The following is a 17,917-nucleotide window of genomic DNA, read 5'->3' on the forward strand; positions in this document are numbered from 1 at the left end:
ATCACCTTTCATTTGTCTCTTCTTTAGGCCTAAAAAAAATTCCAATTCTTTAACTTTTTTCATTAATCATCTCATCATCCTTTTTCACCTCCTCTAGATCTTCTCCAGTTGGTTTATATCTTCAAGTATGCTGCCCTAACAGTTGTCCTGCTGGTGTCTTACCATTGCTGAGCTGAGTGGAAGTGCTGCTGTACGTCTAAGAGGCTACCCTTCTGGTCATGCTTTCAGGAAGGGTGCTTCCCTTTTCACAATACTGTGACACTGTTGACTCACACTCAGCTTGTGACACTGCAGATTTTTTTCTGTTCAATTTGCTACTTAGCAAGCTCTCCCTTCTTGTCTTTCTGCAGCTATATGTTTCTGTCCAAATATTTCATCTTGCATTGGTCCCTATTTCTCTTAATTTGTCATGGTTTATGAAAATTTTTCAAGATCATTTTAAATTCTAAGCTTGTCCCCTATATATCAGCAGTCCTTACAAATGCAATAGGAATGCCTTCGGTTCTATTATTCAGGTAATTAATAAACATACTAGACCACAAACAAAGGGCTTGATGCTGCATCTCTTATATTAAGGAATGTTGTCTGCTAACTTTACATCCAAGGAATTATTCATACAGATAAACAGAAGTGAACTTGAGCTAAGACTGAAAAATGCAGTCCTTAGAGTGCAGATGTATTAGTAACACAGATTGTTACAGGTACTTGTCCCAGCAGGAGAGTAATAAACAAGAATGTGCAGTTAAAGTCCATTTGGAAAGAATGTTCAATAGGTACAGCAGTTTTCATGCCACCAATTTTCTTCCTATCAGCGATGGCAGTTACATTCACCACAGGAAACCCACTATAATCTGCCACAATATATGCTTTATGATTTTGGATTTAGAACATTTTGGAATACTTTCTCCTGATTTTTTTGAAATTCTGTGCACAGATATATAGATAGATCTAATTTCCCTGGTTTCTAGTTTTAGCCCATATTCACTGAGATTCTTACATAAATGAAGCTGAACACACATGGACATTTTACTGTTAGATACTTCAGTGATCGAAGCAATTAGCATGCAGACATGCTTACAGAAAATTTGGGGGCTGTTTTGAACTAGAATGTAAAACCTGTTATAACAGATCTCAAACTGAAGTCCAGTCAAGCACCACATCTAATGGTGTGTAACACTAGATAACTGGGGAAAAAGGGTAAGAAATAGGAAATGGGTGGGTGCCTCTTCTGACACCAGATCTAACAATGGCCTAAGTATTTTCTGAGCTGGCATTTTTCAGCATCTGGGTCACTGTATGCACTAGCTTCTACTTGATTAATTTCAACTACTATTATTTTGATTAATTTCGGTATTGTTTAAACTGAAATAGAGAGTATAAAACCCCTAGAACCACAAATTGCATACAGTGCCATAGCTCTACTGACATTCATCTCATAATGCCAATATGCACCAATCAATGATTTGACCTAAAACATTTTGGAAAGAATTGTCAGAAACTATTGTATGAAAACTAAAAGGATAGAAGAAATGACTGTAAAATTAAATTATTCACGTTTCCACGGGGACAATGGGAAAAAAAAGGACAGTCTTTAAAGGATTAGAATAAATCAGCTACTGCAATCAAATCTGCAAATGCAGCAAAATTGAAAGATGATTGCCAGTGCTGCTGAAGCCGTGCTAGGTCAAAATTTTAATGAAGTTCTTCTAAAAATGCATAAGCAGTAATTGCACGATTGAACTGAAAATCTGAGAAACAGGGTTAAACAGGAAATTAAGATGGAAGTTACAGTTATGATTGCTGAAACATTAGCTCAAACATTTCTAAGCTGCTCACTGAAGAAAAAGATATAATGCATTTTCCACATTGGGGCAGATTTTCTCAGATCAGTTGTTGTGTGCTTAAAGATGAAAGATACGCACATCAAGCAGTATGTATATGTAGGGAGATCAGGAAGGGACAATGCCCTACTTCTAACTCAAGAGTTCTTTTATCATTCATGAATTTGATGTGCTTGCCCTTTTAAATCACCTCTACTGTCCCACCACAAATATACCAAGTGTGAAACACTCGGTTTATTGGCCTTACTATAATTTATATTCTGAAGCTCTGCACGTGCAGAGTATCAGACATTAAATTCCAAGGACTGAGGCCACTTGTATTCGTGTCTATTGAAATGGAAAGAACATAAAATAATATCTCACTGGAAAACTCATTTTAGCTGGCCATTCCATTTGTAAATGTTATCTTCAAGCAGAGGGATTCCTCCCATGACAATTATCCTATTTTTCTCAGAGGAAAAAAAAAAAAAGGATAGACATTGACCCTTTTTATTGCACAGTGTGTTAAACAAATTCTGTAACTTAAGGGACATACATGCAAATTAATCAAAATTTAAAAGCACCCCAAACATTCACGAGCACCCTATGCAGATATGAAAAGTCAGCCTCAGAAAATGTATCACTTATAGAACTTGCAAAAACATAAAAATTACATTTTTTCAGGTAGTCTGACCATTTTTTGTACCATGACGATTGTAGTTTATGCTGTAGAGAATCAATATAAGCCATACTGGTGATATTTTACAATAGCTATTGAAAGAAATACGGAAAAAGACGAGGATACAGAACAAGGAATCAAGACACCTCAGCTGTTTTATTTGCCACACTGCTTTGTACATGACATAAGTAGAGACTTTGATTTCAGTGACTCAGTTTTCCCACCTGTAAAATGAGGATAACATATCTACATGTCTCTCAAGGTAATGGTGCAATTTAATTTCACCGTGTGTATAAAGCTCATTTAGATTGCTAAGTGGCAAATGTTATATAAATGCAAGGTATTATTATTACATTACAAACACAAATTTGGGAAATTTGGCACAGAATGTTTTGGTTTTATCTCCTTTAGCTGCCCTTTTATTTTAAATAATAATAATCATTGGTATTCTATAACACTGAGAGGAAACAACAGACAAAAGATTCTCTGTACACACATGCTGAAGTGGGGGAAGCCAATATAACAAACAAGAAACAAAGAACAGGGCAAGTCTGTAGTCTGAAAAAGCAAGTTAAAATGAAGCCCTGCTCTAAATTTTTGTAAGGTTCCTTTTTACTCTCTTGAAATACCACATGCATGATCTTACAGCTACTTTTTCCGCATTCTTCCCATTTATGGGATAATGCCGTGGCCCTCTGGCAGGTAAACTTTCCATTTGTGATTTCAAAGGGAGCTTTCAGCATAAGGTCCAAAGAAACTAACCTTTAATAGAGCCACTGATGTTGTTTTATCCTCACTCTTCCAAAAGCATAAACCTAGAGGCAAATCAAGAAGAAACTGCTCCAGAATTCATTGATAACCAAGGCAGCAAAGTAACAAGAGACAAATTCAAATTGTCATAGAACAATAACATCTGGGAATTTATTCAACATTTTTAAGCAATCTTTTTTTTTTTTTTTTGAAAGCCTTGACCACCTCACCTCACCCTTAACCCCACTCTTCTTTTGGAAATGTGTAGAGAAACAGTGGTGCTTGAAATACAGGACTCAGTCCCCAGCACAATCGCAAGCCAGTGTGCACTTAGTTACAAACTGGGTGTAACCCAGCCCATTCATTTGTGGCTGCTTGCTTCTTTTGAATTCAGTGAATCTGAATTTCCATAGGACTGATAAATCCCCGGACGTGCTTCACCTTTAGATCTGGGGACAACCAAGTTTAGCAAATCATCGGCGGCACATAGCAGTGTCTGACAGCATCAGCAGCTACAGCCCCTGCTAGCTCATCCAGTTGTGTAAGTCTTCTAGAGCTTCAAGCCAACTCGGCATTTGTCACAGCAAGGTGACTCCACTGAACTATGTCAACCTTTCAGCCATCCAAGCTGAGGCTAAAACTGGGTGCACCACCTGAAAATTCACCTGCTTCTGCTTCGCCTGAGCCCCTTTACCAGGCTATACAGTAGGAGCGTTTATAACGGCTCGCTATCCTGGACATCTAGACAGCCGGCTGAGGAGTCTATTTCTTTGAGTGCTCCCTCTTTGCGGGCAATTTATCACTAACAGCGGGGTAACGTTTGCAGTTGCTGCAGGGCCATGCGGGGCAGCGGGGTCCCTCCGGAGCAGGCCGCAGTGGCGGCGGGGGGGGAGGCAGCGGGCGGGGGGGAGGCACCGGGCCGGGGCTCGCCCCGCCGGGGGCCCGGGGCGGCTGCGGGCGGCCATTTCTCGCAGCCTCGCCAGGCCTGGCCGTCCATTTCGGCGTGCCTCCTTGCGGGGGGGATGGACTAAGGGGGGCAGCACACCGCTCCTCGACCTCCGCCGCCGCTTGAGGCGGGAACGGGCCAAGCCCGGTGCTCACTACGCCCCGGCAGGGAAGCACCGCCCTGCCCGGCCTCGGCGAGCGGCCGGAGGTGCGAGGGGCCGGCGCCCGGCGGCGTGGCGGCTCGGCGCAGCCCTGCCCAGCCCTTCCCGGCCCTGCCCAGCCCAGCGGCGGCGCTGCCGGGCGGCGCAGAGCCTGCGCACTGCGCTCCGGCTGCCCCCTCCTGCCCGGCCGGCAGAGCCGCGCGTCCCGGCGCTGAAGATGGCGGAGGGCGGCGGCGGCGGCGGTGGAGCGGCGCCCCCCTCCTGCTCTTCCTCCTCCTCCTCCTCCTCCTTGAAGGGGCTGCGGGAGCAGATGGGTGAGAGCGGCCGGGAGGGGAAGGGCGGCTGCGGCCGGGCGGGGGGCGGCCGGGCGGGCGAGCGAGCGAGGGCACGGCCAGCCGCCGCTGCTGCCCGTGCCCCCCCCCCCCCCCCCACACCCGGTCCCCTTCGTCCCTGTGGGGGCCGGGGCGGCGGCGGAGCGGAGCCTGGGGCCGCCGGGGCTTTGTGTCCGGCCGGCTGGCGGCGGGACGAGGAAGAGGAGCTCCTCCCGCCTTCCTCGCCCGGCCCTCAGCACCCCGCTTCTTCCCCTAGCCCGGCTGGGGCTGCGGGGCTGCGGCGCGTCCCCTTCCCCTCGAGGCGGGTGGCGGGCGGCAGCCGCGGGAGCGCCCCAGTAACTGGGTCCCCCGGGGGTCGCCCCGCTGGCGCGGCTGCTCGGGGCGCTGCGCTCCCGGGGGCCCCCGCTTTCGGGCCTGCAGCCCCTGCAGAGGTTTCGTCCCGGCGAGGCGTCCTGTGACTGCGCCGGTCCCTGCAGAGGGAAAGGGACAGGATGTGGCATTGCTTCCGAATCAAAGATTTGATAATAACTTATTTAAAAAAAAAAAAAACTGAAAAACTGGTGTCTTAAGAGAGCTAAGGAAACCCTGCACTTCTTTGCTTTTGTCCTCCAGTGCATTTGTGTGGCTATTTGTACTTAAGACCCCTAATAATTTGTACTCTGAAATGTGTATTGTGCACGCCTGATGTATGTTCCAAGCATAATTTCATGGCACAGCTGCACACATTAGCTTTGCGGGTGAGCCATTGTAAAAGATAAATATTTTCTTTGCCCAGACTAAAAAAAGTAAGGACACAGAATCATGGATTTTGATTTAATTTCATCTAAACTAACCTGGACTACGTACAAAAAAAACTAGCGCGGCAACCTACCGTTTAATTGTTTTCAGTGTATCTGTGTAATTACACAAAGAAGAATGCTGGCAAAAGGTCCTGAATGATCAGCTCATATCTGGCAGTCTTTCTTCTTGGCTGTGTTCTGTGTCAGAAATATTTTTTTTCCCTTTTGAAATTAAGACAATCTAATGTTTGAGAAAGATAACAGCCTGCCAAAAGATAGCACCTCTCACCTGCACAGGCCATGTCTATTTGATCCTTATCCTCACTGCTAGAACTGCAGAATTTCCTTTTGTGCGTTGGATGCTCTTATACTGTGGATCCTACATTTTTCTCTGGCAGAGAGCACCCATATTTGCTGACAGCTGTCACGGCCCAGATTTAGTCCCAAAAAAACAGAGGTGAAATGTTCCGTGAACCAGACAGCTTCTTCTGTCTTTAACTACACACATGTTCTACTGTGCACATTGTGTTTAAAAAACAAAAACCCCTCACTAGATCCTAGAAAGGATAGACCTTGAGTTTTTTCTTTCCCCTGAGGCAACAGAAGTCACTGAACCAGAATCTAAACTTCAGTTTATATAGAATGGATTTCTACCACTTACGTGTTGGAAGATGAGCTCATTGCTAATCTGAACTGAAGCAGTGCTGTCTGTGAGCGTACAGTTCTGTTCCTAACTTCTCCTTCACTATCTGGAGAAAGCAAATAATGTTTAGAAATCATCCTCACAATCCAGTGTTTAACAGCGGAATTTGTGAGATAATTGCCACCGTATTTGCTGCTGTTTGGCAGAGTTGTGAGCAGTAACTAAGCGATACAGCAGCTGTTTGGGGAAGATCTGTTAAAAAAAAAAAAAGCATGAGGAACCTTGTTCTGTCCCACGCTGCTGTTTGTCAGGTTTGGAGATGTGGGGAGAAGGACATAACATTCTGCTTTTGTAAGGTCAGATGGCTGAGTGGGGACCTTCTCAATTCCAAAATGCCTGCTAACCAGAATTCTAACACCCAGCCTCTGCTGGGCTGTGGACAATTACCTACTTTGCTGTCTTAATCTGCAGATCAAAAATCTCTGCAAACAAATACAGCGCTGCAAGTACATTCAGTCCTTCGTCTTTGAACTTCTGGTTGGGAATCTCATGTTTAAGGCCAATAAATATAAGTGGGCAGCATCTTGCTGAGAAACCATGGCTCCTTCTGGTATATGTATGTGTATATATACATGCATATGTATGTATATAGACACATACACCTTTTGTGAAGTTATCTTTTGCGTAGGTTCCTTTTGTAGGTCTTTAGTACAAGACACTGCCAGGTCCTTGTTCCCTGCCTCCGCTCTCTGCTGCCAGCCTTTTGATACTGGTTTGATTTTTAGCTGATTGATGCTGGTTAGTTACTTTAATCCTTGAAAATGTAGAATCCCAGGGTGCCAGTAACTTCCTTATCTATGCGGTAAGTTTAAAGAGAATATTTTTCTTGCAATTCAGGCTGGTATCGAGATAAGGAAAAGGTGTTTCTTTTTCTTTGAGTATCAGCTGTAATTAAGAATCTGCGGGTCAAATCATGCTTGCTGTATCAGTTCTACAGCTCCTTGGCAATATTTTTCTGCCCTACACACCTGTCCAGTCTTATTTCCTTTAAGAAGGTGACAAAAAGCAGAATTTGCTATTACAGCTAGAAGCTATTTAACGTTGCAATCAGTGATGCATGAACAGGCAACTTCCATTACATATAAATTGTGATTATACACTATGAAACAGCAGCATATAAATGGCAGTTTGTTTCTCCATTCTTGTGATCCACACTTGCTGTTGTCATCATCAGGGACAAAGAAGAATTTTTGCTCAGATTCTAATACTGTAAGCACTGCTGAGGCTCATAAAGACTGAAGAAGTGGGGGATAGTCAATTACTTGGTAGGTTACCCAGTAAGTGAGGGGTTTTGAGTAGTATGGGTAAGCAGAATTTTTAAAATACATTTTTAAGCTGTTGTAGTCTGCATTTATTTTATTGTTTAATCTTCATTTTCACCGAAATACGAAGATCTCATCTTGTCGTTTGTAGTACCAGTGACAGGGGATGTGTCTTTACTTTTGCCAGAGCTTGGATACACAGTTGCTAGGATTTCCACTTGTATTTTGAGTCATTGTAGTGAAGGTGGTTCAAAACATGCATTTTGTATATTAAAATGCTGTATGTTAATTTTCCCTTCCAAGGCCTACATAGGTTTCAGGAAACCTGTTGCATGACATGGGACAAAACTAAAGAGCCTTTTTTCTTTGGCCTTTTCGACAAATCTAGCTGCAGGCCTAATTCCCATTACCTTCATGGCCAAGCCCGGTTTGGTCAGTTGTCTACTAAAGCAACAGCTTCAGTCAATCCAATTGTTTGTTCTGCCCTGCTTAAGTGACTGTCTGCCTTTGTCCATTTTGCCTGGAACACAGCTCCTGGTAACTTCTTTACCAAACACCTATATACAGAATTTACATTAAAAGAAGTCTAAATGGATAACTAATAGGGAAAATTAATTGCTCAAGCAAGTATTGAGGAACATGTGCAGATTTGTCTGGTCTCCAGGTAATAGTCATCTAATAAAACGTGACTTCAGTGCACAAGTTCATAGCAACAGCTATGGAGGTACTAGAGAAGTGGTGTGTAGAGAAAATGCTTTGGGACCCAGCAGCCTCATCAGACAACTGATGATTTGATCTCTGCATCAGAGCTTCTGGCTGGGAGAGAGGAAGAACTAACATTCAAATTTGGCTCTTCAAAAGCCTTTCAGTTTTACAGAGTGGTTGTGACTAAAGGTGGTCTTCAGAATTTTTCTGGGAAACTGCAAGATGAAGAATCTGCCTTTGCCAAGTTCCTGATAGCAAGGAGGGTGGTACAGTAAAAAGCATCTTCAGTATTCAGTTGTCTTACTTGGTAGTGTTTGTACAGATGGCTCATGTGTTTTCCACCTGTGGAGCAAAGGCGGCCTGGTGACTGGGGCATTAAAGTGGCATTTGGTAGATATGGGTTCAGCTTCTTGTGTTCTCAAACTCCTCATGGCTTTGGAGAAGGCCTTTAAGGTTCTCCTGTGCTTCATCTTACTATGCTTATACGTAAAGCAAAAAAAAAAAAGTCTCAAAACCATATGCATATACAACATATTTTGGGAAATTTCTTATTCACAATGTTCTATTTCCTCCTTGCTTTTTCAAGCATTAACATTACAAAAGATACATTTGGATTCCATGCTTCAATTGAGATGAAAGTATTGAACAAATAATGACTTGCAAGGATCGCAGCTGTAATGGTGGAAGCCCAGAGATTCTGTCGTTTTTACTATCCCTAACTGTATACAGCCTTAAAACATGATTGGAATTAAGGACTGCTTTTTCTTTATATGCTTGTCTTTTGAAATAAGAAAACGGATAGGAGTATTTCAATTACTGATATATTGTTATTGATTCTCAGTTCTTAAAAGCAGTAAGGCAGTTTAAGCAGAAAAGTGAGGAAAATGGAAGAAATATTCTGGGATAGTCATAATTACAAAGGTATTGAATTCTGCTATCTTTATGTAAACATGATTAAATAATCAAAGATACTAACAGTCCTGTTGTGAAAGGATATCCTGACAAATAAAATTCCAAGCATGCAATTCTAATGACTTCTCTGAATATGACTTACCAGATGACTTGTGATGCTTTAAAAACAAACTAGGGACGACAAATTCCTGTCAACCACAAATGAATTAGAACCATTTAGCTTCTAATTATGCAGCTTACAACCAGGTAGTTCTTAATTGATGATATGCTTTTGATACATTTGCACATGCCTGTCCAATAATTAAAACTGTTCTAGATGTTAGTGATTAACTTGCTAGTGGTGTAGGATTCGTGGAACAAAACCAAATGTTGCTCGATGTGTTTTCATTTGAAGGAGAACCAGTAGCTGCCATGCATAATGCCTCAGCAATCCACAGAGTGCGGCTGTTGTTCACGGCATACGTAAATGGACACAAGCATTTGCTCTTAAGGAACGATGCTTTAGATGCTTGACATTTGTTTTCTTTTGAATTATTCTCATTTTCTGGTCAGTTTTAAACTTCTGCCTTGCAGGTGAAAGAGCCCACAGTTGTAGTTGCCTTTGACAAAAATCGTTACCATTGATAGTGTTCAGAATACCTCTTCCTTTCCTCTGTTTTCTGTCTTCATAATTCACAGGGAACTCCTAAAATACTGTTTTATGAGTATTTAGCTGGCTCTTAATTCACCGACACCCTCTGCTGTTTAAATGTACTGACCCAAATCTTGGGAGGGATCAAAGATACTGCTGTGGCTTTTGAATAGCCTTCTCCAAGTAAGAGTTTTAGCGCTTTTTAGTGTTAAAATCCTCCCAAATCAGAGAGGGGTTGGCTACGAGAGTATAGAAATTCTGTAGAGATCTTTATACTAAAAGAACATAAATGAATAAATGTGTTCTATGAAATTGAATGTTTACCCTCTTTTTAGTTTTCTCGAGATAATTTTGTAAAGAAACATAGTTTGGTGTAACAGTGCTGATCAATGATACGTAAGTTGAGTTCCAGATGTTCACAGCCTAGGACAGCAGTCTCAAGGCCAGATCAGCAAGTGTCACCTTACATTCAGATTTCTCTGAAAGATTTTCTGTCACTAGGTAATGAATTAAGGAAAACCATAGTCTCTCGATTGTTCTCTTATGCCCTTTTATCCTGCTTGTTGGTGGTTTTTTTCACCCATTGGTCATTTTTAACTTACCTTACTTGTAGTGGAATGCCTCAGAACTTTTTATTTTTTGATTGCTTAGGTTAAGCACACAGTTTTAATAAAATTTACAGTTTAATTCCTTTTTCATTTTGTGCCACCATGTTCTCGCTGTTGATCTGTCAGCATCTGGTAGCACTGAGCTGGTGCACGGCCGTATGTGAGTGCTGTATGGGTCTGGAGGTTGGTCTCTTGGAGGTAAATGCCAGCGTAGTCTCCCTTCTTCTGAAGCCGAGAGAGTGTTGGAATGGGTTTTTAAGCTGCCATAAGAAGTTCATCAAGTGTAAAAGGCAAAAGCAGTAGTTTTCACTGCTTTCGTGTAAAGGAGCTATTATCCTTCCATCTAAAGAAAGCTCAAAATTGTTTTCACAGGGTTTGTCTCAAGTTAGTTGTGACTTGTAGCGCTAGGCTGTGTTCTGGCATTGTTTTGGCTGGGTGAATTAAACAATTGGCAGCCAGCAAATAAGAGGACAAAAGCATTTACAAGAAAATCCTTTGAGCAAGCAAAAGAAACCAAACTATTCAGGAAAGGGGGAAGTAGGGGATAAGAGAAGTTAGCTGATTTCCAGTGTTACGGATAGTGCAATATAAAAGAAAGAAATCATAAAATAGATGTGAAAGAGGAAAGGAGAACAGAAGTTTGTCCTGAAGTTACTTTTCATAGTGGCTGTGCAGGTGTATGAAGAGGAGTCAATTTAAGGCAACCTCCATAGCTGGGGGAATACACCAGGTTTGGCTGATGTCTGTCTGTCTTGCTTTTGTTGGCTCCTGGGCTGGAGAAGCACAGCAGGAACTAAACTGCTCTGTGCAGGTTCGCAGTGGGACTGCTCTGACAGCTGCTAAGCTAGTCAGCATGGGGGACAAAACACATTAAAAATGATTTTTGAATTTATTTCAGGAGTCTGAGGCATTGCAAAGTGTTAGTAAAGAAATAAAAAAAATTATCTGTACCGAAGAGTGAGTATAGATAATCTTCTGCACCATGTATAAAACATCACTATTTTACCTTTTTGTTCGTTCTGTAGCTGTTGAACCTGTCTCATTCTGTCAGGTTTGCATACACCTATATATAAGCATATAACGTATGTCATGTAACACTTAAATTTCATAGTGAATCCACATAAAATGATGTACGGGTATATTTATTATATAAATTACTTTCATTTTAGGACAGTGTATCAGGATATTAGGATATTGAAATTTCCACAATGCAGTAATAGGTAAATATTGATTTCTGCTACGCTTGTGGATGTCCACAAGAGATTTTCAGTCACAGTTTATTTCATCAGCTTTAAAGCCATTGTTTAATAGCTCTTTAAAAGAAATCACTCAGGGTGGATGAGAGCAATTTTTGTTTGTTCTGCAGTTGGCAGAAGGAGTTTGTGGCTGCCAACCCACAGAAACTTTGTGCAGAAATATTCTCTTTACATCTAAAATGCAACTGTAATGTGTTCTGTTGGAGAATTTTATTGAGGCATTTTAGTGCCTTGCTCTTTCACTGAGAAACATAATGAGCGTTCCAAACTTTACAAATCTGTGGCCTCCCTGTACCTGCGTCCAAGTAGGACTCTGCTTCTAGACAGCAAGGAAACAATAGCAATGCATGGCCATTTGCTAAGGAGTACAGTTGGGACTGTAAGCTTTGTGTATGCCCTTATGTAGGAAATGTCAGCTCTAAAGAGAGGTCATTGTGCAAATGAGCTTGGTAAGCACAATGCAATAAAGAGATTAATAACTAATACCACATAGAGCAGAGAAGTGATCCAAGTTGCGTTAAACCTTTGCAGAGAGTTGGGAATATGTGCGTTGGGGAAGCATCCTCTTTGGCGTGCCTTTTTGTACAAATCGTATCATATCAAAAGAGGTCGGTGAAAGAGTACTTTCTTATTTAAAAGGAAAAAAAAAAAAGGAAAAAAAGGTGAAATCATGCTGAACGCAAAGCCTTTTCACTTTACTTTGGGAAGGTGAGGAAGAACTGTGGGGAAGAAGAGAGTGGCAAAGGAGAAAATGAAGGGAGCAGAAAGCCACTCAGTAATTGAGAATAGAGTATCTGCCATGACTCAGTTTCATTTCTTTCAGGTGGTGAGTAATAACATACCTTACTAGTAAAGAACCCCAAGCTGTGAAGCCTGGTCTCTTTTCCAGAAAAGGGGGGTGCATGTAGCTAGTCAGCCCTCTAGAAGTCCTCTGTGTACATGGTATAGGCAGAGCTTCCTACCAACTCTATGATGGCTTCTTGAAGAGTTGGTGACATCTCTTCTTCCTCTTTAAGCCTTGTGCGGGAAGTTGCTTTCCCCATTAAGTAGAGAGAAGCATAACTCTGGTCTGAGTGGTGTGGGTAAGGTTAAAGTAACAGAATATGAGAGAGAGTAGGAATTAGTAAGACTCTCCATAGGAGGTTGGTTCACAGTATGTATCGCTAGCTTTTGGACCAAGCATGGTACTCAGCTGATGCTGCTTTTGGACAATGGGATAGCTTCTCTGGCTATAGAAAGTTTTTGTAGATGGCTGCCAATTCATTTAAGAACAAATTTTGATTCTTTGGCCTGTGCTCTTACTACATTCAAGTTTGGTTTAGATTGTATGCTTCCCCTAGGGAAACGTGTACAGAGATCAACCCACAAATTAACTAACAATCTTCCTGGTGCCTTGCTGAGCATGCCCTAGGCTGAAAGAGCATGTAACATCTTTTTGAGATTGCTTCAGCCACATCTTTGTAGAGTTCCTAGTAAGAAGTAGGTTTTTTTTTTAATCATGTGGATTTTTTTTGATGTTTCCAGTTCTTAATCTGAGTATGGATATTTTAAGGGTAATTGAAAACTTACTTTCTTGCAAACATATCTCAAGTATTTATTTGTAGAGCTGCTAATTTGTATACTACACATGCTTGTGTCAAGCAGTTTTCCAGTGGGAGCAGTACTTTTGATGAGCTGAAGAAATCATCCTAAGCTGCCTTGAGCATTGGGAAGAAAACCAGATTGTAGTAGAGAATTAGGTGCAGAAATAGACTTAAACACTGCAGGACAAATGCTTGGGGGGAGGAAGGCACATAAAGGTGATAAAATAGATATCCCATGTAGGGAATACGTCTAAAATGAAAGGCTGCAAATAGAAACTAGAATAAGGGTAGGACAACAGGAAGCTCTTCTGGCCTGCTGAAGCTGAGAGACGGTGCGCTCTGTTTTCGGAAGATCTGCATGCTTCCCATCTGGTGACTGCCCAGACAAAACAGGAGAACCATCTGCCTCCCAGCTGGTCCGTCAGAAGGTGCCTGCTGGGCGGCACGCGTGCCGCTGGTGGAGCCCGTCGGCCCTTGCAGCCCGAAGGTGGGACGTGAGGAGCACCAGGGAAAAGAGAGAGAAGGGGGAAAGCAGGGAAAAGAGGAGTGCATAGGGAGGGGGCTGTTCAGTTCATCATTAAAAACCTTGTTGTCCACCCGTTTAGGAGAGGGTGCGGTGCGTCCTGCTGCCAAGGAGTAATGCTGTAAAGACAGTATCCAGTTTTTCAAACTGTCTAATGGATGATCTTGCATCTGTTTATCTTAACCTGTGGTAATTAATAGGTGGAAATCGGCTTAAAGGAAAATACATGGAAATCTCAGCCTTGAATCCTAACTTCTTCCTGCTTTGGAAAAAATGTTAAAAGAAATAGGATCTGAGGAGTGTTACCGAAAGGGATTACTAGCAGCTAGGCAAAGAGTTAATGCAATACAAAAACAACATCTTGCAAATTTGACACAGTCTGCTATAAAATCAGAGATGTTTAGTGGGAAGTTCAAATTCGTTCTGTTTTATGCGTTGCTCGTTGGCTTCTTGGTACCCGATTTAAACATTTGTGAAAACATGTAGATTGATAATGATGCTTAACATTGAAGAGATCTTCTAACTTTAGTTTCAAAGGCTTACCCTGGGGTTTTTTTGTTTGTTTGTTTGTTTTACATAATGAGTCATTAAATCGTAAGAACCAGAAGGATTGCTGTGAAAGTCAGCATATTCTGCTCTCCCTTCTGGTTTGGCACAGGAGAGGAAGAGAGAGTGGGGCAGCATCTGGTCGGGTCAAAGACACCGTGAAAGACAATGCGATGGAAGCCCTCAACCTTGCTAGGTAAAGGGACAGAGCCGGTTCAGGTCCTAATGAGGCTTGCTAAGAACAGCAACTGTGTGGGTCCTTTGACAGTCTTGGCAGTGGCCAAGAGCATTAGCTCAGCGCAAGGATAGAAATAGAAATAAAGCTTTATTTATAGCAGCGGGCTCTTCAGGGCATATTGGAAACCTAATCAGAGAGGGAAGTGTCGTCATGCTCGGTGCGAGGGAGGTGCCACCAGACCAGCGCTGTTAGCTGGGCTGCGGGCTGGAGGTGAGCTGGGAGACGAGTCTGCCTTGTCCGGCCCGTGGCGGCTCTTGGTGCTCCGGTTGGGTTGGGTTGGGTTGGGTTGGGTTGGTTTGTCTTGTCCGAGATGTGCTGGACCAGATGCGTGATGTTAGGTGGTAGTGACAAGGCAGAAGGAAAACTGCTGCCCAAGTTACCTAACCATTTTCTGTTCCAAATGGCCCTATTTTATTATGCACAAACGCAGATATTGGTACTGGCCACATGGATGTCTTGTGCCTCTATTAATTTTAGCTGAAGTATTTAGACTGCTGTAAAATAAGCACACATATCATGCTGCTAACAAGTAATTGTTGTGAAAGCCTTTAGTGACTGCTGTGGGAGGGAAGCTCAAAATAGAAATGAGATTTAGTTTGCCTCTAAGAGAATTTTTCTGCTCCAGGAAGTTTGCTGAATGAGTCCGTGAAGGCATCCCCCAGTAATACAGCACGTGATACAGGCTGTAGTGAAGTGGTTGTTAACTGGTTTCCTGTTCTGGGGTTTCCTGATTAATTACAGAAACACTAGGCTTATTTTACAAAGATAGATAGGTTTTGTGGGAAATTCATTTCAGTGAAGCTTTGCTTCATAGCAGATTGCTGCATTCATTATGGGAAAGTATTCTAAAAAATCACAGGCATCTTATGCTAAAGAATATTAAGATCTAGTAAAAAAAAAATCTTTTACCATATTAAAGAAAAATAAGATCTGTGTTCTTTAGAATTTGCACAGTACAACAATGTGTAGTTAATCTCCCCATACAGTAGAATGTTGATGTTGAAAATTACAGATTTTATCGTAAATTTACCGTAAAATTGACAAGGGCCATTAAACCTTTCTGCTGATGTGAGATTTGGTGAAGTTGAGCTCACACATTTTGAGGATACATCTAATGTGATAGCTGTTTCCCTTTTAATAATCGTGTGCTTAAATCTGTAATTCGTTTTTAATTCTAATTTTGTTAGTTAAATGGATCGTTTCGGTGTGACATGAAGGTGCACTCCTAGTGCCTCTGAATCTGCCACTTTCAAATTTGTAAGCACATTATTTCTATTAAAATTACAGATTGCTGAATCAGTGATCAGAAATGTTTTAACTGCCATGCAAAATCCTTTGGTTAAGTATTTTTAGACCTTTTCCTTCTCTGTGCCCTTTGCAAGTTGTACTGGTTTTGTAATCCACTTTTATGTTCTTCTATAGAACCTCAAATATTTTTTGCAACCTTAATTATATTTTTAAAATGAACTAATTGCCTTGTAGATAGGACACATTTTTAAATGGTGCCTTCTAATCATAAACATTAGTTAAGCGTTTGTGTTCTTTTTTTTAGTGAATAAATACATAATCCCATAAATCCATAATAACCAGTTTGTTCATCAAGATTTCTAATAGTAAAATACTTCTGCAGGTAAAGTAAGATTAATTTGGTACCTTTTTACATTACGGCTTGCTTCTTCCTGTAACTTTGTTACGGAAATTTGGGTGTTTAAAGTTTCTGGGAGTACAGACAAAATTCCAGTGTTGGTTTTGACTAGAACCTGTGTCCAAGTTGGGTGAATTTATTCCGTTGTGCTCAGTTCCCAGCTGGGCTGGGCTGAATTGGCTCAGCCCACCTGCGTACCTCTTCCGATGGAGACTGAAGAAAAAATGCAACTGGGTTTCTATATTTCTCTTAATTTAAAATTGTATTTGAGGATGCTCATTTTTTTTCAGTCTTTGTGGTCTACAGGGGTCTCACTGGGTATAAATGTTCTGGCTGGATGTTCTTGTGCTCAGAAAAACCTGCAGCAGGCTGTTCTTTCTCAGAGTGTTTTCACGTCTTGTTGTGTGCAGCAGTTACAACTTTCCTGTTTTCTGGCTGGTGACCTGAGCTAGATTCATGTCCATGTGACGTGCAGTACTCACAAAATCAGCTTTTTGCCTGACTTTCTATGTGGTGAAATTACAGCGTGCCCTGTTTTAGCTCTTCTCTTTGCAAATTGGTAATCTTACCATGTCGCATTATATCAGGTCTCTTATTTGTTTGAAAAGAGCCTCAAAGGTGCATTGGGTAGAATTGAGGAAGACTTTTGTTTGGGGCTGCAATGAAAAATTAATTCAAGACATGGCAACAGCTGCGGGTGACAATTTAGAGTTGCTGAATAAGTATTGTAATCAGCATTTATCACTGACATCACATGGGATTAAACACTTTGAGGTGATTGTTCTTGGGCACAGCCTAGGGAGGATTATTACCATGACAGAGCTAGTTGTCATGGCAATACATGAAGAGGAGAGAGGCTCTTCCTTCCTCTTTTGCAGTTTGCACTCCTCTATTAAAGGAAAGCCTGAGATCATTGACAACGCTTTTTTTTTTTTTTCAAATATATATATATTATAATTTTTTTTTAATATAACACCAAATTCTGCTATTCATCCTCCGTGTTATGGTTTAAATTATAATTAACTTTGTGGATTACCCTTTCTGTTTAAAACAGGCGTTAACTTCTACTTCTTAGTGTTTAGTTGATGGCAAATCTGACCGTCTGGTGCTGCCTGGTGCTTCCTCTTGCTTTTTCCAAAGTTAAGCTTTTCTGAAAGCTTAACACCCCAATTGATCTCTCTGTATCTGTCAGCCAAGGCGACTTGATGCTGATGAAAATGCATCACTGGTGTAAAGATTGTCCCGTTCAAAGCTGGGCAGGAAAGTGGGGTAAAGCTGTCTGTCCCGCAGCCTGCCCTCCCTGCTCTCCGTGCAACACTTCGCCTTCAGACCCTAAACATCACTAATTAAAGTGAAAAGGGATACTAAAATAAAGCAGATTTGTGAAAAGTGATACAGTAAATAGTCTCCCAGACTTCTTAATGGCTTTTGTCATTTAGTGAAATTAATATGGCCAGCATTCAATTTCTGTATGATTAACTGGGAGCCATAGTCCCGCAGTTCTCTGTATTCACCTTGGTAGAACTCAGAGAAGGTGAATTGGTCTCTCCACAATTGCTCAAATTACTATTTTGGAATCTAATTTATAATTAAAATTTATTTTTGAAGATCCAATTTCAGAAGTACAATGTGAGCATTCCTAATGGTTTACTTTATACAGCTAATTCACTTTCGGTTTCTTGTCATGAAATAATGAAAGATGCTTAGAAACTTTTTCCTGCTTGGGTCTCATCAAAATATTATTCTATTACTGCTAACAGCTTATTATGTTTGTTTAAGCCTGCAAATGTAAGTGCAGTAGCAAAGAGTTTTTGTTAAGTGCTTAAGTGTAAGTCAGAC

At 41.5% G+C, this 17,917-nt stretch overlaps 1 protein-coding gene across 3 annotated transcripts in view; it reads left to right on the top strand.

Moving 5' to 3' along the window:
* Positions 1–4,443: 4,443 nt before the first annotated feature.
* The window catches only part of MAP7D3 (MAP7 domain containing 3), a 49,548-nt gene continuing 36,074 nt past the window's right edge, over positions 4,444–17,917 (top strand). For all 3 annotated transcript variants that reach the window (XM_040571844.1, XM_040571845.1, XM_040571846.1), the window contains exon 1: positions 4,444–4,669. In XM_040571844.1, coding sequence (XP_040427778.1) covers positions 4,573–4,669 — 97 coding nt within the window. In that variant the 5' untranslated portion in view covers positions 4,444–4,572. The remainder of the gene's footprint in view (positions 4,670–17,917) is intronic.

The sequence above is a fragment of the Cygnus olor genome, chromosome 13 (assembly GCF_009769625.2).
Source record: "Cygnus olor isolate bCygOlo1 chromosome 13, bCygOlo1.pri.v2, whole genome shotgun sequence".
NCBI classification, from domain to species: Eukaryota; Metazoa; Chordata; class Aves; order Anseriformes; family Anatidae; genus Cygnus; species Cygnus olor.